Source organism: Lycium ferocissimum, chromosome 1, assembly GCF_029784015.1.
Source record: "Lycium ferocissimum isolate CSIRO_LF1 chromosome 1, AGI_CSIRO_Lferr_CH_V1, whole genome shotgun sequence".
Taxonomy (NCBI): domain Eukaryota; kingdom Viridiplantae; phylum Streptophyta; class Magnoliopsida; order Solanales; family Solanaceae; genus Lycium; species Lycium ferocissimum.
Window position 1 is genome coordinate 11,680,720 of NC_081342.1, and position 21,989 is coordinate 11,702,708.

The 21,989-nt window shown below is 32.3% G+C and overlaps 2 protein-coding genes across 4 annotated transcripts; both read left to right on the forward strand.

Moving 5' to 3' along the window:
• Positions 1-10,185: 10,185 nt before the first annotated feature.
• LOC132047861 (caffeoylshikimate esterase) lies at positions 10,186-14,643 on the forward strand. The gene is made up of 8 exons (XM_059438842.1): positions 10,186-10,576; positions 10,696-10,786; positions 10,873-10,905; positions 13,023-13,169; positions 13,333-13,463; positions 13,597-13,734; positions 13,832-13,930; positions 14,019-14,643. Exons 1-8 carry the CDS (start codon positions 10,556-10,558, stop codon positions 14,436-14,438), a joined length of 1,080 nt encoding a protein of 359 aa, XP_059294825.1. The 5' UTR covers positions 10,186-10,555; the 3' UTR covers positions 14,439-14,643.
• Positions 14,644-15,834: 1,191 nt separating this feature from the next.
• LOC132047869 (uncharacterized) lies at positions 15,835-19,787 on the forward strand. Of its 3 annotated transcripts, none has more exons than XM_059438850.1 (6): positions 15,835-15,978; positions 16,953-16,977; positions 17,888-17,962; positions 18,236-18,340; positions 18,454-18,572; positions 19,485-19,787. In XM_059438850.1, exons 1-5 carry the CDS (start codon positions 15,974-15,976, stop codon positions 18,568-18,570), a joined length of 327 nt encoding a protein of 108 aa, XP_059294833.1. In that variant the 5' UTR covers positions 15,835-15,973; the 3' UTR covers positions 18,571-18,572; positions 19,485-19,787. The 3 variants fall into 3 exon arrangements, with proteins under 3 accessions (XP_059294833.1, XP_059294838.1, XP_059294844.1); XM_059438855.1 differs by having other exon boundaries at positions 19,515-19,787; XM_059438861.1 differs by lacking the exon at positions 19,485-19,787 and adding an exon at positions 18,897-18,921.
• The last annotated feature ends 2,202 nt before the right edge of the window (positions 19,788-21,989 follow it).

A 21,989-nucleotide genomic window follows, 5' to 3' on the forward strand; every position in this document is an offset into this window, starting at 1 on the left:
TGTATTGTTACATGTTACAGGACCAAAAATTTAATCTATAGTCTGTAAACGAACTCTGCTAATGTTGTTGGCTTACTCTTTTTTTAGCACTTCTGTTTCTATTTTTAGCCATATCCGGTTTCCAAGTTTAGACATCTTGTTCTTATCTAACTTTTGTCGAGCACATCTGGACTTCACCATAATATCAGAAAGACTTAAGACCATGGGAGTGCACACTTGTAGGTGTTTTTTCGTGCATTAGTTATGACTTATGAACTTATGATGCTTTAGAAAAGTTTTTCTGTGTTTTGCATTTTCTATAGTCTCAGTTGAATCAAAGAAAAGTTCACTTTGAAATGAAATCGGATTTCATAGCAATTGTGGAATCCAAAGGATTGCCTTAATTACAACAGCTCCTATAAAGAAGCTAGATTTCTTTTATCCAAATGTGTTTCCCGAAAGATTTTATTTTGTGGCTCAAACAGTCGAAGTATAAAATTTAGTTCACCAACTTGTAATACAAAAAAGAAACTCACACCACTAACATTAGTTGTATGAGACACAAAAAAATTTTCCGTGTTTTCCTCTAATACACATTTACCATAATTAGAAAGAAGCCACACACAACTAACTACTCTTTTTGTCTCAAATTATTTATCGTGGTTACTAAAAATAATTGTCTCAAGTTATTTATCGTTTTAGAAGTTCAAAGCATAATTAATTACTTTTTCTCCATTTTACCTTACTAAAAATTTGTCACTAATGGAAATAACACATACATAAAGTAAACATTTAATAGAGAGAGATTACAACTTAGACATAAATAAGAGTAAAGTAGATTAAATACCCCTTCTAATTAATTTTTCTTAAAGCGCGTGTAAATTAAAAAAGCGACAAATAATTTGAGACTGATTGGAGAAGTATTACATTTAAAATTATCATTTTTTATGAACAGCGATTGCATATAAATAGATTTTCCAACCGGTGGCCGGTGGAATACATGGCAGAAAATGGCTAAATTAGTTGATGTAGCATATTAAATGGATGAGCAAAAGAATGGGCAAATGAATAGATAAAATCGAAAAAAATAAACGTTGGGATTCGCGATAAAGATGGGAAACAGAAATTGGAGGAACATGGATGGATTTTGCTGCAGTCTTGAGATCAGAAAAATACTTGTGATAGTCTGATAGGAATGGGTCTAAATTTCCCCACAAAGTCGTCACCTCGTTTTCAATGTCAATCTAATAAAACCCCTATACTTCCAAGAACTCTGGCAAATATATACATAGAGAGAGAGAGAAAAAAAAAAAAGGATATTCACCCTATACATTTATCCAGTTGAAAGATCTAAAGGAATAAATGTGGAAGATTCAAAAAAATTGTGAAGTTTATGTAGTGTCTTTTTAGCCTAAATTTCGTTTATTAGATCAAAAAGATAAATTAGTTAGAATGAGATCAAACAACTAAATTAATTCAAATTGCGTTAAACCCTGATAATGTGAACAATACGAAACACAGAGTAATAAGAATAACAACACAAATAATTAAAGGGAAGTAATTGACAAAGTAAAAAGGGGAAAGGGTCAAATTTACCCCTGTACTTTGAACTAAGGGGCAAATTTACCCGTAATACTTTAAACTTTTCACCTTTATCCCTGTCGTTATAAAACTTTGCAGAAATATCCCCAGTCCTAACGGCATGTTGACTAGTTGCCTAGGTGACTTGCCATGTCACCTGTTAGCGTACCAAGACGCCTTTTTAAAATATTTCTTTTTTAAAATAAAAAATATTTTTTAAAAAAAAAAGTATTTGTATAATTCTTTTTAAAAAGTATGTTTTGTATAGGGACCTATCATCATTTTGTGAGGTACTCACAATCTTTAGCCCAAGGAACCTATCATCATTTTGTCTTCTCTATACCATGATTTTTCTATACAAATTTACTATGTTTTCTTCATTTTTATAGTAAAATGAATTAAAATGTAGGGGAAAAAACTAATGCCTAATAACTAAGTATTTGATAAATAATTGAATTCCCAACGAGGAGATATTGAATTTTCAGAAGGATAACGTACGTATACATACATATTAAGGAGAAATATTTACGAAATGTGACGATAGTTTTCTATTTACAAAATATAACATTACAAATTCTATAAAAAAACATACCTTTAAAAAAATAATTATACAAATACTTTTTAAATTTTTTTATTTATTTCTTTAAAAAAATCACTTTTTGATTTTTTTAAAATAATTTTTTCCACGCATGTCGTGATCGATGCCCAGTGGTGACACTGTATACGCGTGAAAGTCGGCATGCCGTTAGATGCTGTTATGGTCGGGGCATTTTTGCAAAATTTGATAACGATGTTTTAAAGGTGAAAAGTTTAAAATATTAGGAGTAAATTTACCCCTTAGTTCAAAGTACAGGGGTAAATTTGACTCTTTTCCCAAATAAAAGAAGAGAGAGAGATTCTTATTGATTCTTCTGACTCTAATAATGAGAATTGCTGAAAAGTAGTAATGAACAATCGTGTTTTCAGAAAACAATAGTTAATTGTGAATAATCTTATGAAAATTCAGGTAGGTACAATTGTGGCGAAGTGAAGAATTTATAGGGTAGGAGCGAGAAAGTATTTTAGGAAAAAATAGACACGTAATATATGATAAATTAGATATTTTATGTATATATTTTCTAAAAATTAATATAATACTATCTCTTTGAAACATATGCTACAAAAAGCTAAATGATGCACTTATTTGAAGGTTGCGTTATTTATTTAAAGGTCCATAGATCAAGTCCCACTTAATACATTTTTTTTTTTTAGTGATGAACCCATATTTCAGAAATTCTAAATTTGCTTCTGGCTAGGAGTAACTTCTTTCTGTGGTATACATCGACAATGATTCTCGGATCATCTAGCTAGTTTTTAGCTTGACTAGTTCAAAGTACTTGACTATGATCTTATCTGCGCTCACCACATGTTCGGCAAAATAATCTTTACTTCCAATGTATTTTTACCAACAATACAGAATCATTAGTTACTTTCGGAGGATGATAACTATGAATTAATATAGATATATGCTTTTACCGGTAATATGATATCTTTCTTTCGAAATGAGAAAAAATTACGTTGGTTGCCAGTCTATCACAATTATCTTCCTCTATTCGAGTTTCGAGTCAGCAACATACTTTCAGCTCACTCATGCAAAATTAATGCATATGTGTAGATTATATCGTAATAAATAGTTGCTACCACAAAAATGTATGGTGGTTGGGATCTCATTATTCTTAACTAAAAGGTTCGAGTTTGACCTGGGCGAGTGGGGACCCTCTGCGTAAGGGTTGGCTCCCTCTTTAGTGGCTATCATGCACAAATTTAAATTAGTCAAATTAGGTGATTTCAAATACAAAATGACTAAAGCAACAACAAAAAAACGTGAGTCCATATAGTATAAATTACACTAGGGAAAATACATATTGGTCTCGAGGTAGATCCGCATTATGATATGTGAGTTTATGGAAATTTCGTAACTTTTGTTCAAACTCCATAAGTATTAAAAAACTAGTTTCAGCATATATGAGTTGCACGTGTCAATAAATTAAAAGTTGTATACAAAAAGAACAAATTATATAAAATAGCGATGAACGTTGCAATAGATACGACATTCATTTAATGACAAACTAATGTTATTATATTCACTTAGTTATTGAATTATGTATAATAAATATTTAGATTTTCCTTCACTTTATTTTATATGTTATTTTAGAATATTTAAGTTTTTTAAAAAGTTTTAATATATATATATATGTCGTTCGCATTTTTTATCCTTTAAAACATAATTCACATTGGACAAAATAGTAATTTTAATTATTTTTCTAATACTTAAGACTTTAAAATCAACCAAAATTTTGATTATTAAATATTTCCTTATTTAAACTATTGAGAAACTCATATTATTTAGAAATTCAGAATCAAATAAATGGTTTACTTTTTTAAAACATTTCCTTATTAGAATTGCGTAAAGTAACTATTAGCGTGTATGAGTAAGTTTCTTTTATCTAGAATAAATAAATCTTAATTACAGCAAAAAAAAAAAAAAAAAAAACTCCTCACGTTAATAGACATAATTTACTCAAAGTTAATCGACTATTAACTTTATACATTTAATAATTATCTCTTTAAAAATTAAATATACTTTTCAAAAAACAATATTTAAGATTTTATTTAACATTTAGAACTTGAATTCAACAAAAAGAAGTATCTGCACTTTTGAATGGGGGATTTAAATATCCATACTAAAGCTTTCTAATAACTCAATTACTGTATAAATATAATAACATCCATTTTCGTTATCTAAATAAATATTGCATTTAGTGTAATGTCAATAGCTCTTTTAAACAAATTATTCTTCTCATTGTTTTATATTAATTGTGACAATATACACGTGCAAAGCACGTACACTAAGACACATATCTCTAATGATTATGAAACAAAAAAAAAAGCTCTACCTTTCTTTGCCTTCAACTCTGTGATATACTAACAGCCAAGGGCTTTGATGTAGTAAGGTAGAAGAAAATCAATAAGACCTGCAAGAAAAATTATGTCATGAATCAATCAGATCTCTGGAAAAATAAGAAATTAAACAACCAAATCAGAAACTCCAGCTACCATGTCCTTAATTAACCTATGTAAATTATAAAGTAATTGTATAATTCAAAAGAATAAATTCTAAAAATAGAAAACTATTGAGTTGTGTAGCATGTGTATACTCTATGCTACCAAACCTTTTACTAATTTTTGAGTGATGCCCGTCAAAATCATGGATATCACGCCAAAGAGATAGCAAAAGAGGAGCAATTCATATGTTTATCACGGAACCGACTATTAAAAAAAAAAAAAGGGGGTAAATTATGTACCTACTTGCGACATATCATCTTGTCCTGGTTGTATTACCTAGCCAAAGCCATCAACGATGTCTTAATGATTCCACCATGAAACCTCAACACCAAATGTAGAGTTGATTCAGCATTTATTAAATGCACAAAAAAATAGGGGATAAGTATGAAATTCAAATTCTTCATAATAACCATGGAGAAAATAGACCTTTAATAGTAAGATTCTGTGATCTTTACATCTCTATGAATTTCGACAAATCTAATGAATATCTAATTGCTAAACCATGTGAATACTCATCTTTTGTGCTAATAGAATATAAATAGTAGTTTTTCCCTCTTTATTTAAGTTAGTTAAGTTTGTGAATACTCATCTTTTGTGCTAATAGAATATAAATTAGTAGTTTTTCCCTCTTTATTTAAGTTAGTTAAGTTTTACACATGTTAGCCCTAACTTATCTTTCTGGATATTAGTAGTTTCATACATAAAGATTAAAAAAATAACCACATGCAATCGTTATACAGCTTATTACCCATTGTGAAAAAATAATTTCTAGGCCGCAATGAAATAATTGAATAAAGAATGCAATTCAAGAAAACTCAATACCCAAAGACAATACATGAATAACGTATAGAAAACCTTACCTCGACCTTTTAATCAACTTCGCAAACTAACCTTTTGATCAACTTCGAGTTTATGAGGAGTTTCAATCTTGATGGATACGAAGAGATCTTCAATGTTTGTTAGGATTTATATAAGTATTTTGAATTGCTAAATATTAGGAGTTCGCATATATTTCAAATAAGGAATTATTTAATAGTCAAAACTTAATTAATTTCATATTCCAAAATATTAAGAAAGTAATTAAGTAATTATTTCTAATTATTAGTAATATTAGGAAAGTAGTTACGTTTTCCAGATCACTAACGCATACATCTTTCTTTTAATGGCAAAATACATCAAAACCCCCCTAAACTATACCCGAAAAGTCATTTTCACACTTAAACTATCCTGGCGACTCATTACACTGTAATATATGAAAAAGTGATATTTTACTCCCCTCATAATATGAGTTGCACTAGAGAGTGTACACTCTCTCTCCCACATCGAGCCACGTCAATCCACATCGCCGCCCGTCAAAAAATTCTTTAATTTTTAATTTTATATTTTCTTCCCTTTCCCCTCCCCCCCCACCCTCCCTTTCTTCTTTATTCCCTCCTCCCCACCAATCGCCACCACTTTCACCACCACCAATCCTCCAGTAATTGTGAACAAATAAATTTGAACGAAGGGAGTATTAGTAATTTTACTACTCTTTATTCGCTATTACATCAACTATTACATCAGTAGCAACAACCACGCTTTCATCCTTGCCATTCTCCACCAAGAATCAAAGCACGGATCATATATTTAATCACCCACCTTCAAACCCACCACTAATATCATTTCAATCACCAGAAAATTCAAGCTACACAAATTGGATTCAAAATACTCTCTTGCATCCAACTGCTCATATGTTTAAATATTCACCCAATTTTTTTTTTCTATCAATAGGTGCTTTAACAGCAAGATCTCATTAAACTTCAACATATCCTCATCAAACAAGTAATAATAATCCCAAATTGAAATCTCCATTAAACTAATAAAAAACATTAAATTCAACAAAAAAAACACCTAAGCAGTAAGAACAACAGCACCACCCAAATAACCAGTAATCTACACAAAGAGACAGAGGCAAGCTTTATGAAACAAAAATCAGAAAAAATTGGAAGAACGGGGGAACATGGACATCCAACAGCTGCAAATTTTTTTATGAATTTGGGTGAAGCGGAGCTCTTGGCAGTGACGGGGGAGGACGAGCAGTCCTTGCCATTCTTTTTTTTTTTCTTTGAAAATAGCTTGATGAAATTTGTTCTCTTCTTTTTTTGTTCTCTTCTTTTTTTGGCTTGTTTTCATGTACTGATGCAAAAAAATTGAAATTGGATATTTTGTTTAGGTGTTGGCATTGGTTGTGGATTTGGGGGTAGGATAGGGTTTTTGAGGTTTGCTTTTTTTTTTTTTTTTTTTTTGAACTTTCCATTTTTGGGTTATGGAGGAAATGAGGAGGAGGAGAGAAGAATGGGATGGGTAGGGGTTGGAAGAAGGAAGAAAGGGACAGGTGGGGAAGGGTGGGGAAATGAAGAAGAAAGGGACGGGTGGGGATAAAAAAAATTATAAATTTGGTATTAAAAAAAAAAAGAAAAATGAATTAATTTTAATTAAACGCGCTTTATTTTTTAAGTTATTTTTTACATTTTACACATCAGCTCTCGGGAGCAAAATAATATCGGCTTTTTCGTATATTAGGTGTGTGTAATGGGTCTCAAGATAGTTTAAGTGTGAAAATGACTTTTCGGGTATAGTTTAGGGGGGTTTTGATGTATTTTGCCTTCTTTTAATATTATCAACTTCAACATGGCCAAAACAGTTCCTTTTTTTGTTTTTACTTCTTTTGCCGATTTTCTTCTTTAAACAACGTATATAAGTAAAATAATTTGTTAATGTTTGTAATGGTTAGGATTTATACTTACCTTATAAAGGCTAAATATTAGGGAGAAAGACAAGGAATCCTATAAGGTTTTATTTAGAATTTAATAACCAAGATTTAGTTGGTTTTGAAGTTCTAAATTTGAGGGGAATAATTAAACGTCTATTCCTGAAAGAAAAAAAAAATTGAAAAAAATAGTAAATGACAATTTTATCTATTGAGTCTTTTACCTTCATTTGGGTGGTCTTTAATTTTTGGCCTTCTAATTGGTAGTCTTTAAGTTTTGCCCCTCAAATTAGTGGTCTTTAACTTTTGCCCTCTGTCTTGTGCGGCCGGACGAGAATTTTTGCAAACTATCTATAGCAGAATTCGGGGCGAAATTTGCATTAGCGAGAGGGCAAAAATTAAAGACCACCATTTGAGGGAGCAAAATTAAAGACCTTCAAATGATGGGCAATCCCGCAAATTTTCCGTCTTTTAATGAAGGGCGCAAAATTTTAATTAACATTTCTAGAACCCTTCGTATTTTTAATATAATATAGATAGATTACTAAATATTTATAAATATTTGTTTGTAAACCTAATTATTATTATTAATATATATATATATAGTAATTTGAGATCATTCTAGTAACCTATACATTTCATTATGTCGGATCCACCTAGATAAGTATCAGAGACATTTTGGATTTTTTTTTTTTTTTTAAGCGACAAAATAATTTATAAGCCAAAAAAATAAGTTGGGCTACAACTTAAGCTTATAAAAAAATTTATAAAAAAACCCATCCAAATCAAAATTTATTTTTTTGGACTTATTTTAAACATAAAATGACTTATAAGCTGACCAACCAAACACTCGAAAAAGCTGAAAACAGCTTATATTTTCGGCAACTTATAAGCTAAGCCAAACGGGCTCTTAAACTGCAGTTGGACCCAATCTATTGCTGATAAAAATCAGATTTCTATTATATATTATAATATAATATATAAGTGGCTAAGAGGGACCAACACCGCAATATCTTATTGTACTAAAAGCTTTATAAATTGTACATGCAATGAATGCTTGTACCAATACTATATAACTTGTAAACTTTAACTAATTGTTTTTTTATCACATGTGGACATATGTCATAGTACTTAATATTTATTCTCTTCTCTTGTATAGACATATACGCATTTTTAATTCTCCGACACATTTATTTCCTCTGTGCACTTTTACTTGTTCACTTTTGACTTTTCATGTTCTTACTGAACATTTATTTTCTTCTCATGTATACATGTATGCACTTCAATTTTAATTCTCCGATACATATTTATTTCCTCCGTGCACTTTTACTTGTTCACTTTTGACTTTTCACGTTCTTTTTAAATTAATAGATCCAGTATGGACATATGTATATATTGAATATTTATTACTCTTTCTCATGTATATATGTATGCACTTCAATTTTAATTCTCTGACACATATTTATTTTCTCTGTACATTTTTACTTGTTCACTTTTCACTTTTCATGTTCTTGCTGAATATTTATTCTATAAATCCCATGTAGACATATGCCATAGTACTAAATATTTATTTTCTTCTCATGTATACACGTATGCACTTCAATTTTAATTCTCCGACACATATTTATTTCCTCCGTGCACTTTTACTTGCTCACTTTTAACTTTTCACGTTCTTCATTAATATTTATTCTCTTCTCGTTGATACGTATACAAGATCAATTTTAATTCTCGACATATATTTATTTCCTCTGTGCACTTTTATTTGTTCACTTTTGACTTTTTACGTTCTTTAAGAATTAATAAATGAAGTACTTCTTCAGTTCCATATTACTTGGACACATTACTTGACTTTTCACATTTTTTAGGAATTAATAAAATGATTTCTTATCCCATATTATTTTGTCACATTCTTTATCTTGACTTTTCACTTCTTTAAGAATTAATAAATGAAAGTCTTTCATCACGTCCTATATTACTTGCCACATTACTAAAAATATATGTCTATTTTTCTTATATTTTTATATTTCTATTATATATCATGCTCTCTTGTCTTAACATTAAAGAATAATAAGTTGTACAAAAAGCAACTTCAAAATTATACTCTACGAGGATCAACATGTGTACGTTTCGAAGTTGAACATTAATTCTACCTAACTGTGTTTACTTTTTTAAGCCCCCATCGGGATCACGTTTCAATGTCTCTTTTCATTTCTTTCTTTTGGCATATCTTATATATATCCTCCCAATTTAAAAGTGTATGTGTTGTTAGACACGTAGTTTAAGCAATAAATAAAAGCTTTCAAATCTTGTGGGTAAATTAAAAATGTGTATAATCTAATAAAATATCCTTTGAATGTTGTATTATAAACGCTATTAATGCAGGATATCTAAATTGTCGGCTAACTTACTAAATATAAAAAGAAACGACATAACCAAAAATAAAGATAAATTTTATGATAATTGAGAAATTAAGGGGAAAAATAAGATAAAAGAAAAAAATGTAGCATCACTGAAGAATCGCGCATCTTTACAAAATATACAAATTATAAAGACTAACTAAATTGAGTAACCAAATATCCGTACCTTGATTTGATTGTAACTCTTAATAGTAAGTTGTTTGATGGTAAAAAAGAAAAGTTTTCTTTTCCTACTTGTATTCAGTAGTGATCTCTTATTTATTTATTTATTTATTTATTTATTTTTCCCCCGATATTTCATTAGTGATCGAAATCCAAAATTCTGGAAAAGAGCAGAGGGATGGGCTTATCCAGTCAGCCACGTTACCTCACAAATTTGGAACGTTCCTTTATCAACCAAGCCAAATATACAAAACTTTACAATCATTTCACTTTCCTCATCCTATGATCCTATCTATATTTATCTCTGTAGTATATATTCCAACTTCTCAGGTCCACTTTATGCCTCTCCCTGCTTTCCAAAATTGAATATATTAGTATTACTATAGTTTTATCATATCAAGAATCACTTTGTTCCCTGTTTCTTCTCTTCTTCTGCATCTACAACTACAAAAAACCTGCACCCATAATACACAGATCTGTCACTTACCTGATATCTCACTTGAATGCTGAGTCACATTTCTGAGTTGGGGTTTTGTTTTTCTTCTTGAAAAGAAAATATACGATGGGTGTTGAATATCATGAGGTGGGTCGTGGTTCTTTTGCTTTTTTTTTTCTTCAATGTCATGCATTTTTTTCTCTTTACTTTGTATAATATGAGGTTATTCTTAATAAGATTGTGTCTTTGCATCAATTTGGCATTAGGAATATATAAGGAATTCAAGAGGTGTTCAACTCTTTACTTGTCGATGGTTGCCATTTTCTTCTCCAAAGGCCCTTGTTTTCCTTTGCCATGGTCTGTTTTCTCTCTTTCCTCTCCACTTTCTTTTTTGTTTTTGATGAAATTTGATCTAACAAAATTGATTAATGATGTTGTTGCAGGCTATGGCATGGAATGCAGTGGATTCATGAGAGGTAATAAATATTTCCTCATTTGATCTGTTTTTGCTTTCATGGCCAATCTTTTCTATAGAATCCTTATTTTTTAAACGCATGAAAGGTGCCGGTTCATCTGAACTCAGTATTTTCGACGCAAAATATAAATTTATGTATAAACTTCATGAATATTGCAGCAACTAGTAATATGAACTCGTAACATCAAAAATGAAATGGGTCGTATTAAAAATTTTAAATATTGAACTCATAAAGTTTAAATTTTGAATACGATTTCTCGTGCAATAAATGCATGTCATTACTTATTTCTCCGACCTCTCGTGCCTTTCTGGATAGCCACATTCAATGGATTGTTTTACTTTTATCTACTCCTTTTTTTCCTCTTCTTCTTCTTATTGAGTTTGTCACAGGGTAACAGTGAAAAAAGGTCCCACTTTTTATACTTTTGGGGTCCAATTTTATGGTGAGATGACCTTACTATTATTGCTGCACAATATGGTCCATTTCCTGCTACACCTGTCCTCTCTTTTTAATGTTTTGACTTCATAGGTGACCAACCATACCAGTAAAATTTATGCCTCTTATCTTATCATTTGTTTTTTTTTTTTTTAAATCCTTTTTGATATTGGTGAACTGTTGGCTGAATTCAATAATTTAGAGGATTTTTTCAGTTGGTTCCCATATCTTGTCATTCACGTTTTTGTAGAGAACTTCTGGTACTTTTTTATGTTACATTCAATAGAGATGAGCTTAAATAGAGCGCCACGGACAATGAGGAGGATTCATATAGCCAATTCGATTTGCTTGAGATTGAGGCATAGTTGTTGTTTGTCCTTTATCTTGGCATATTATGTGCATTATGTTCATCTGCGTCTGGTATGTCATTGTACAAGATTTATTATTTTTGAGGGCAGAATTATTGGTGATAAAGATAATGCAACTAGTAGTTAAATGTGCAATCAAAATGGTCCTCAAATTAATGATTACACTAAGAACTCATCTAACATTATTGTTCCTCTCAGACTCAAGGTACTATAGATTTGTTGAAACTCAGCAATTACCCTTAAATAACATCCTTAAATGTTTGCTATATGCATGATGGGTCTGCTTCTTTTCCCTTTTTTGGGCAATTTGATAACTAACACCTAACTCGGAACTTAATTGTTTGTCTGGTAAAATAAGGAGCAATAATGGCTTGTTGGTAGGTTGGCTGACTAGTGAGAAACCATTAAATTAGAAGTTCTATCTTGGTAGTTTGATTGGTTGATTAGGTTAGCAAATAAAGTTGGGCCCTAAATGTAAAATTGAATCAGGCAAGTAACCTCAACAGAGAGATTTGTTCACACACCAAAATTTGTGGGACACTTGGGACCCAGCTAGTCAAGTCAAATAATGAAATTCTAGAACATAACATAGATTTTAATAGTAGGAAGTATGATAGGTACATCTGAAATCATTAAAGAATCACCTAACTTAAGACTTTGACTATTCAAAAGAAAAGTAAATCACAAAAACTAAATATATTCTGAACTGTTGCCTAAGTTCCCATGTGGCCAATGTAGCTATTGCGCATCTGGCAGTGGGAGGAATGGCAGTGTGTGGTTGGAATAGTCAAGATGTGTCAAACTGGCTCGGACACAACCGCCATTAAAAAATATTCTGAAATATTACTTGGCCTATCCAACTTGGTTTCCTGTGAGAAAGGCTTCCGGTTTTGTTATTCTTGGACCAGGGTATTAGCACTCTTTCTCTAACCACTTACCAAGTTTTTTATGTTGACAAATGATGCGGTATCAAACATTTGATTTTCCTTCTATTTCTGTTTTGAAAAAAGAATGGTAGGTGGGACTTGGGAGATGGGAATTACCTCATTTCTGGTTTACCACATACACATACTGAATACTATTCTGAACTTGCAGTATTTGACATTTCTCAATCCATTTTGTTTAGAGTGGTTCAGCTAACTTTTGGAGAAGATCCTTTTGTAACCTGTAATCTTCTCTAGCCATAACTAAGCAAAGTTTCACACCATTGCTATCTATGCCATGCCTATAGCCAAATATTGTTCTTTCTGGTGCATAATAGAATTGTTATGTTGTATATCCAACATAACATAGATATTGTACTATTATGGCTAGGTGTTGGAACAAAGCTGGCAAATAACGGATACGCGGTGGTTGGAATGGATTATGAAGGCCATGGACGGTCAGAGGGTGCCCGCTGTTACATCAAAAGGTTTAACAACATTATCAACGACTGCAGTGACTTTTTCAAGTCAGTTTGCGGTAAGCTACCAACATGTCCTCTCGCTTCACAATTATTATGATAGGTCCTTTTACTTTATTTAAGTCAAATATTTTTCAACGTGATAGGTATGGTTATAATTGTTAAAAAGCTTCAACGTACTTGTTATCCTCTTCCTAAAAGGCGTTTTTTCTTGGATATCAGCACAGGAGGAATACAGAGAAAAAACAAGGTTTTTGTATGGGGAGTCGATGGGAGGGGCCGTGGCTCTTTTAATACACAAGAAAGATCCTTCCTTTTGGCATGGTGCTCTTCTGGTTGCACCTATGTGTAAGGTAGGCCAATTAAGATTTTCGGTCTGGCACATTTACTGTATTTGATAGGCTTTATTGCTTGCATTCAGTAGTGAGTGACATTTTTAAGTCAAAGGAAAATAAGTCGTCTAATTTACATTGCAAAAATAACTAGATATCTGAGAAGGTGAAGCCACATCCAATGGTTATAAGCTTACTAACTAAAGTGGAGGATGTCATACCAAGATGGAAGATTGTCCCTACAAAGGATGTCATTGATGCTGCCTTCAAGGACCCCGCTAAAAGGGAAGAGGTGAGATTAATCGTTAAGTTAATATGCAACATTTTGGTAGCTAATTCCAAGTATTAGTTATTTATGATGTCCATTTCTTGTCATTTTGCAAGTATAGGTACGTGGGAACAGGTTAATTTATCAGGAAAAGCCAAGACTAAAGACAGCTTTGGAAATGCTAAGAACCAGCATGCACCTTGAGGAAAGTTTGCACGAGGTAAACACTAATTGAATCATTCCGATAAAATGAAAACTGAAACTGTAGTGTAGTTGAAAATTTAAAATTTATTCTGTTGTTTTGACAGGTCACTCTACCATTTTTAGTGTTGCATGGGGAAGCAGACATAGTAACTGATCCAGAAATAAGTAAGGCTTTGTACGAGCAAGCAAGTAGCAAGGACAAGACTATAAAACTTTATCCAGGAATGTGGCACGGTTTGACATATGGTGAGCCAGAAGACAATATTGAAATCGTCTTTTCAGATATCATCTCGTGGCTTGACAAGCGAAATGGAGAGAATGTTGATATTGATAAGAATATTGATATTGATAATGTTACTTTGATTGAGAGATCGGTTTGTCGAGCTACATCTACTCCATATAAGATGACCACAATTTCTTCACCTGTAATGTTGAATGAAAAAAAGCCACAGAAAACACGTCCACAAGCGAATTATTTGTGTGGTTGGAAAGGGCGTCGGATGCATCATCATTCTGCAATGTAGAGGACTTGATTGATAGATATGAGTTGCATCTCCTTCATTCGTTCATCACGTTATGGTGACATAAATGTTACTACTAAGTATTATTTATGAGGGAAGTGGAAAATAACATGTTTTCCGGATATTGTAAGTTGCAAAATCTCAAGTTATTCATGATATCCTAATGTATCAATAAACTTCCTCAATGATGGTTATACTTGGTTGTTTTTCCTTTCCCTTCACAAGCAATTTGTTTCTAAATGACTTTCATGGGAGCACAAAATTCAATTTTGAGCCTTCGCCCATATCCGAATGGGCTTAATTGTATACAAGGTTACTAAACTTACTCTAAAATCCTACTACGTTTCACTGTTCTTAAATATATTTGTCCTACTAATAAAAACTTCATATATTCTATAGAAGATTTTACTGTTTCTTTTCCATGTTCTTTAGTACATTGAGGAATATGGGTTACAGGTTTTAGCAAACGATAATTTTCAAATTTCATTGCATGTACTAGTCTTATTAATCGACGAACGTTCAAACCACAAAAGATGAACTGAAATTGTTTAATAACAACTTCATTGTTTTTGTGGATATATCAATTTTGTAATGATTTTGCCTTTTAACAAAATGCTTAATTGAACTGGGAATACTCAAATTGATGTTATAAAACTAAAGAACCAAGAGCGAACTTTTTACAAAAATATCTACAAATTAAATTTTTGACGTCGGTTTGGGCTCGGGCTTAGCACGGGCGAAATGACACTAGTTTCATATCATAATATCTCATAAGCTATACCCCGCATGATTTCAATTTCTAAAGAACGTCCTCCTAAGTATAAGTTTAGTTAAAGGGCAAAGCTTAAAGATCAATCCATATTATGATATTAAGGGAAAATTTCAAAGACCAGCCCATTTGAAGGAAATTCGTGCAATTTAGCGACACAAGAAACACTTATTTGGGCAATTTGCAGGTTTATCTTTTGCCTGGGGTGGTCTTTAATTTTTGGCCGTCAAATTGGTGGTATTTAATTTTTATCCTTCACTAAAAATTCCTTAATTTCCTGTTCGAACCCTTACTCAGTCAAAAATTAAAAAAAAAAAAAAATTACAAGGCAAAATTTGGATTCGTAAGCCAGAGTTTTAAGGTAGAATTTTGGGCAAAACTCTGCCTCATTCAAAATTCTACCTTAAGGGTAAAATTTTGTCTTTCGAATCTAAACCTCTGCCTTATGATTTTTTTTTTTTTTTTTTACTGACCTGAGATTCGGACTCAGAATTTCAAAGTATTAGATAAGGATAAAAAATTAAAGACCACCATTTTGAGGGCCAAACATTAAAGAAAACGCAAAAGAAGGACAATATTCCGCTGCAAAAAAATGAACTATAAGCGGCCCAGCCCATTTAGTTACTCTTGAACCTCATAAGAGTTAAGCGGCGAGCTGTTATTATTTTCTTTCGACTTTTATTCCACTCTCCCCTATTTAAACCCTAGCTACTTCTTTTGCCACTTAAATACTTATCTCCCTCTTCTTTCTTCTTCAATTTGATCAAACATGAGGTATGTTTATACTGTGCTACTTTACACTTCCCATTTCTTCTTTTAAAGTTTTCCATCTTCTCTACTTGCCTTTTTTCGTATAGCTTGAGTTTGATTATCTGAGTTCTTGAAAACGTAATATTCCGAATTTTTTTAGGGTTTTCTTGTCATTGTAGTAACCCCTTTGGTAGATTATATATGTTAGACCACTTTTCTTCCAAGTATTAGATGGTGTGCCTAGGTAAAGTAGCTAGTGTTTGGCCATAGATTTAGTTGAATCTTGAAAAAAAAAAAAAAGATAGTTTTTGAAGTTGTGTTGATTTTTTTTTTTTTTTTGGAACTTGAAGTTGCGTTTGGACATGTAATTTACTTGAAAAAGATTTGAAGTTTTGTGTGTGGAAGTGAAATTTCACTCAAAAACTGGTCTGGGCCATTTCTTGGAACTTGAATTTTTTTGAAGATAAATTTTCAAAAAATTGATCAAATTTCATGAACAACAAGTGTTTGCAGTTTTTTTTTTTCTTGAAAATCTATGTCCCCAAAATCTATGGCCAAACGGGAGCGTTTGGACGAGGAAAAATTTGTACAGGTTTTGGGTGTTTCATCTTTTTGGCTCTAAAGACAATAAAATTTACTAGTATTGGAATGAAAGTCTGAAAAGGGTTGAATAGATTGATATAGCTGACCCCAACTATAGCTTAGCATGGGGGGTTTCAATATCTTAGCGGGTCAAGGGTTGCCCTGCCCCGCCCTCCCCCAATTGCCATCCCTACATGTGATAGAACCCTTCTTTTGGCTAGAATAAAATGATAGCTAGGCTGTAGGATATACAAATTGCCATAGAAATTAGAAAAAAACCTGGTCAGTGTCTCTTTTTTTTTTTCCGATTCCTGATTTGTTTTCTGTTCCTGCTGATTTTTTGTGTTAATCAAGCATTAGCAAGTGGAGGTTCCTAATTATTTTTGTTTTCCTTGTCTTTTTTTGCTCTTTTGCAGTCGGCCAATGGAAGAGGATGCCCCTGTAAGTCAGCTTACTTTGCAAGTGTTTTGCTTAGACACAGCTCTCGTTGTTTATTTTTTCATTGGCTTATGTCCGTGTTGTGAACTATTTTGTTTTTTTGGGCCTGTCTACTGCTTAGTACTTCCTTTCATTTTCCTTCCTATACACCTTAGTGCCATGTATTGATTAGATTTCTTTTGTTGGTTACTTTCATCCTTGATTTACACATACATCTAATAATTTTCTAGCCAGAGGTCTGTAATTTTATTAAAATGAGAATAGGTTTTGTTCTTTTCTTGATAAAAAGTGAGAATAGGTTATACCTCCCTTTTCAAGTAAGAACAAGAAATTGTTTGAGATAGTTTGATCTGTAGTTTTTTTCCCGACACTTTACATTGACTGTTGACAAGTCACTAACAAAACAGAAGACAAAATCAATTAGAACTTCAAAAAAACAATACAGCATCTAGGACCGAATTTTTGTAAAACCTAGAACTTCCAAGTATAAAAATGATTGGTTGAATTAGAAGAATTAACTTTCTACGCGTGTTGCTCCCACCTCCATGCAAGTGTTGTGACAGTATTTTCTCATGCTTCCACATTGGATAACCTAGAAATTAGGTCTAAACTTTGTAGTTTTCCCTTAACAGACATCCTATTTTCATTTCTTCTTTTCTTCTTGGTATGTTTATCCATAATTGTTCATTTTCTGTATGAGTCTTGCTTCTTGTTCGCCTTCCAGATGTGTAAGTGCTTAGCTTCAAAATTTTAATTGTTAGATTATCCAGCTTAAGCACATAGTGAAAGAGTGTATGCCCTTCTATTTTGGTGTGATAGAGGATTGGGCCTCATCAGTCTTCAGTGAATCTGACCTGCTTATCAGATTTTATGGAAGATCTCGTGTTTTCACTAATGTAGCTTTTTCTTGCAGGGGAAAAATGAGGAAGAGGAGTTCAATACTGGCCCACTTTCCGTCCTGATGATGAGTGTTAAGAATAACACACAGGTATCTGATAGACTTTAGCATCTATGATGATGTCTTTGTTTATGTCGTGCTTATTTGTTAATGCTAATTATAAGAAGATTGACTAAATCTGTTCTGGAACCTTGTTTATGTTGACCATGTGCTTTCTAAAGTCATGCCGGTATACTTTCTCATTTATCTTAGTTTTCAGTACTGTAGAACTAGATGCAAGCTTCAGTTTTATATGTGGAAGGGCATCATCTTTATCTTTATGCATGTTATCTTACAGATTTTTTTTTCTTCTGGCTGTTCTAGGTGCTCATCAACTGTAGAAACAACAGGAAACTTCTTGGTCGTGTGAGGGCATTTGATCGTCACTGCAACATGGTGCTTGAAAATGTTAGAGAAATGTGGACTGAGGTTTGTTTGTTCTTGATTTTCTTAATTGATTTTTTGGGACGATGTGTATTGTGTCTTGGATTTGTGACTTGCATAGGCTCCAGTTACCAAAGTAGTTTATGTTTATTCTTCAGGTGCCCAAGACTGGAAAAGGAAAAAAGAAGGCTAATCCTGTTAACAAAGATAGGTTTATTAGCAAGATGTTCCTTCGGGGAGATTCTGTGATCATTGTCCTTCGAAATCCCAAGTAGAGGTATTGCTGGATCTTTGACATTGCTTGTGTTTTGTTGGTGGTTGGAGTAATTTGAGTTGAATTTGGAGCTAGTTCATTTCATCGGTCCATTTTTAATAACCTGCAATTATGCAATCAAGTGTTTGGTACCAAAAAATGTAAAAGCAAAGTAAAGTTTGTTGAACTCATTAATGTCATATTTTTCAATATTTTATAAACGAAAATTTGGAACTTCAAAAAGGATTAACTTTTAGCATTTAAATAATTGTTTTTTCTGGAAATGAGAGGGTGTGCTAGCTATCGTCGAGTGGGAATTGAATAATATGATAGGAAAATTAATTGCAGGAAATGATAGCAAGAGAAGCTTCATGTTCTTTTTCCAAGCTAGGGATATGGAGACAGAAAGAGGTGTTGGTATTTGATGAACAATGCGGACCATACTAAATGAGATATAATGGTCCTATAACCATATGTAGAATAATTTCTGTAATACAAATGATAGGAAGCTCAATGGTAGGGACTAGGAAACAACTATAGGATTAAAATCTGCATGTTCCTCCAAGTTCAGCTAATGAAATATGGAGACAGAAGGTGGTACAGATTATTCGTGAATTACTAAAAGAGCTTACCCAAAATTCTCCCTTGTTAGAGGAGGGCAAGGGCATTAGGGAAGCATGGACATATACCGTTTTCCTGACATTTCTGTGAAGAGGCTATTTCTGCCCGCATACAGAAATGTTCCATTTCCTTTTCTTTCTTTTCTTTTTTTGTGCTTTCCTTCTTGAAATGCATCTTTTGGGTGGCTAGGCACATTCTTCATTTATTTCTGATTGGCCACGAGTTTGGGCACATTGGTGTTCCCACAATTATTGTGCTTGTACTTGTCTGTTGTCCCTTTTTTCTTGCTAATTCTATTACACTTGTGTAATGTAGGTTAATTGGATTTTGTGTGCTTTGGAGCAGAACTTATGAGCAGCTAGGAGTTGGACCAGCCCTGTATAATCTTTCGTATTCGGGAATTTACCTAGGCAGAACACCACCTTTGATTGCTGTAGGGTGCTGTAAGACTTAATATAGGATTTTGATGTTCTGCTACATACTATTATCTTCATGACCTTGTAAACGTTGGAGCTTAAAGTGCTCTTCGTGTATGTTGAATGCTATGATCGGCTAATATGTACGGTAACTATCTTGCGTAACTCCGAATACATACATTGCCCATTGTGAAGCATCAAATGTGTTGGTCACTAAATTATGGTTGAGTTTTGGCACATGCATTGGCTGGACAAATGAAATAGTCGAGTTTAAAATGGGGTGGCAGAGATTACCAAATGAAATGGATTGCAGTATTACCCTTGCCCGTTAACATTGTTTTTGCATCATCTAATCTTGGAATCTTTACATAAATAGTTGAGTTTTATTCTTTTTTTGCATCATCTAATCTTGGAATCTTTACATAAATAGTTGAGTTTTATTCTTTGCTTTTTCTAGCTGATACTAGATGAGTTAGCCCGTGCACACGAGCCCCAATAATTCTTCTGCTTCTTTGTCTCAAATTAATAGTCGTGTTTCTCTTTTACACGTCCTTTAAGAAAATATTATGTAGGAAGAGTTTTTGACTATTTTACCTTCATTTATGTCTCAAAGGTATAATCATTCTTCATTAAATATTTACTTTATTGAGATATTTATAGTCTTCAAGAACAGTTACTACTAAAGGTGATGAAAAAAGTAATTAATTTTATCTTGAACTTTTAAAATGACAAATAATTAAGACATTTTAAAAAATTGCGATGAGACGGAGAGAGTACTTATTAGTGGGTAAATTGTTGCTATTTGTTGTTGTCTTCAACTGATAGAAGTAATTTTTTATTTTTTCATCAACTGTTTATGCTGAACTTAAACTTCATTATTTATCATGCGTGTTTCCCCTACAACGTTAAAAAGTAAGCACATGAGCATAATATGTTTTTTATATTATGCAATTTTTAATAGTAATTTATAGATTAGAAAATTTTCGGATAAACAGAAGCGAGAAATTAATTTTCTTAAAAATGAAAAGTACAAAGTAAGAATTTATATCAGTAACTTTAAGTTACCTCAATTCATCTTCCTTATCAATTTTGTGTACTGTTAAAATTTTCTAAATGAGTAACGGTAAATAAAGTGAGAAAATAAATATCATTTTGAATTTATAGGTATGATAATATACATGCTAATTAATATTATATGTGTTAGAAAAGTCAGAAGGCTGCACGAAGATTAGGCATGAAATGATGAGTTCAATGGGGCTCATCTAAAAGATAATTGACAAACTTACTCAAATGCCTACTTCCTTTTCAGTAACTTATCCTTTTAAATATTATCATTTATAGTTATATTTTGGCAAAATAGTGTATATTTTTGCATGTATTTGTTGCCAATAAATACATGAGAACATGGTAAAAAATAAAAAAAAAAGGATATTTGATTTTAGTCTTTAATGGTGGAGCTATTAGATTAGATATTAATATATTTTTTTGATGTATTTTAGTGATTTCGTTTTTTGCTTTGATGTATTTCAATGATTTTTTTTTGTTTTTTGCTATAATGTATTTTCGTGTCTTTTTTTTTTTTTATGTATTTCAGTGATCTTTTTTGACGTATTTCAAATACATTGTGTACATTCTAACTACATCTGAAGCCAAATATATTTAAATTTTCGTGTATTTGAATGGATTTCAACAAATACATTCAGTTAAAGAGAGAAAATACAAGATGACAAATAAAAAATTCAAAGGCATGACAAATACATTCAAAACCAATGTGTTTGGCTATTAACAAAATACACTAAAAATACACTCAAAAAATAGAAAGACAAATACATTCAAACATAGTGTATTTGTGAGATGTAGATTTTTTAATGTATTTGTATTTGACTTTTAACAAATACACACGGCCAGATCTGAGACACTACCACCACCAAAAACCCTAATCTCTCCACCACCACCAAAATCCTAATCTGAGACACCACCACCACCAAAAATCCAAATCTGAGACACCACCACCACCAAAAAACCCCTAATCTTTCCACCACTAATAAAACCCTAATCTCTCCACCTCCACGTCATCTTCTCCGCCGCTATCTCAAAACTAGTGCCATTGCCGCCACCACCAACAATACACACGGCCAGATCTGTGCCATCGCCTCACCGAATAGAGAGAGAGAGAGAGAGAGAGAGAGAGAGAGAGAGAGGGGTGAGCACAGAGGGAGAGGGAGAAGAGAGAGAGGCGCGGCCATGGTGTGGTGGTTGAGAGAAGGGAAGAGAGATTTTTTAGGGTTTTGAGAAATGAAAAATCTAAAATGGGTAGTGATGGGGAAAAAAGAAAGATATATGTGTTTGGGTATGTGTTTTTTATATAGCTACCATTTGTAATTTAGAAAAGTTAATTAGTTAC

Bases quoted from the DNA above. Each gene is read 5' to 3' on its own strand.
- LOC132047861 (XM_059438842.1), top strand. From the start codon at position 10,556: ATGGGTGTTGAATATCATGAG. The intron at 13,170-13,332 runs GTAAGCTACCAA...CTTGGATATCAG, and splicing joins CTTTTTCAAGTCAGTTTGCG to CACAGGAGGAATACAGAGAA. The intron at 13,464-13,596 runs GTAGGCCAATTA...AAAAATAACTAG, and splicing joins TGGTTGCACCTATGTGTAAG to ATATCTGAGAAGGTGAAGCC.
- LOC132047869 (XM_059438850.1), top strand. The intron at 16,978-17,887 runs GTAAGTCAGCTT...TTTTTCTTGCAG, and splicing joins CAATGGAAGAGGATGCCCCT to GGGAAAAATGAGGAAGAGGA. The intron at 17,963-18,235 runs GTATCTGATAGA...TGGCTGTTCTAG, and splicing joins GTGTTAAGAATAACACACAG to GTGCTCATCAACTGTAGAAA.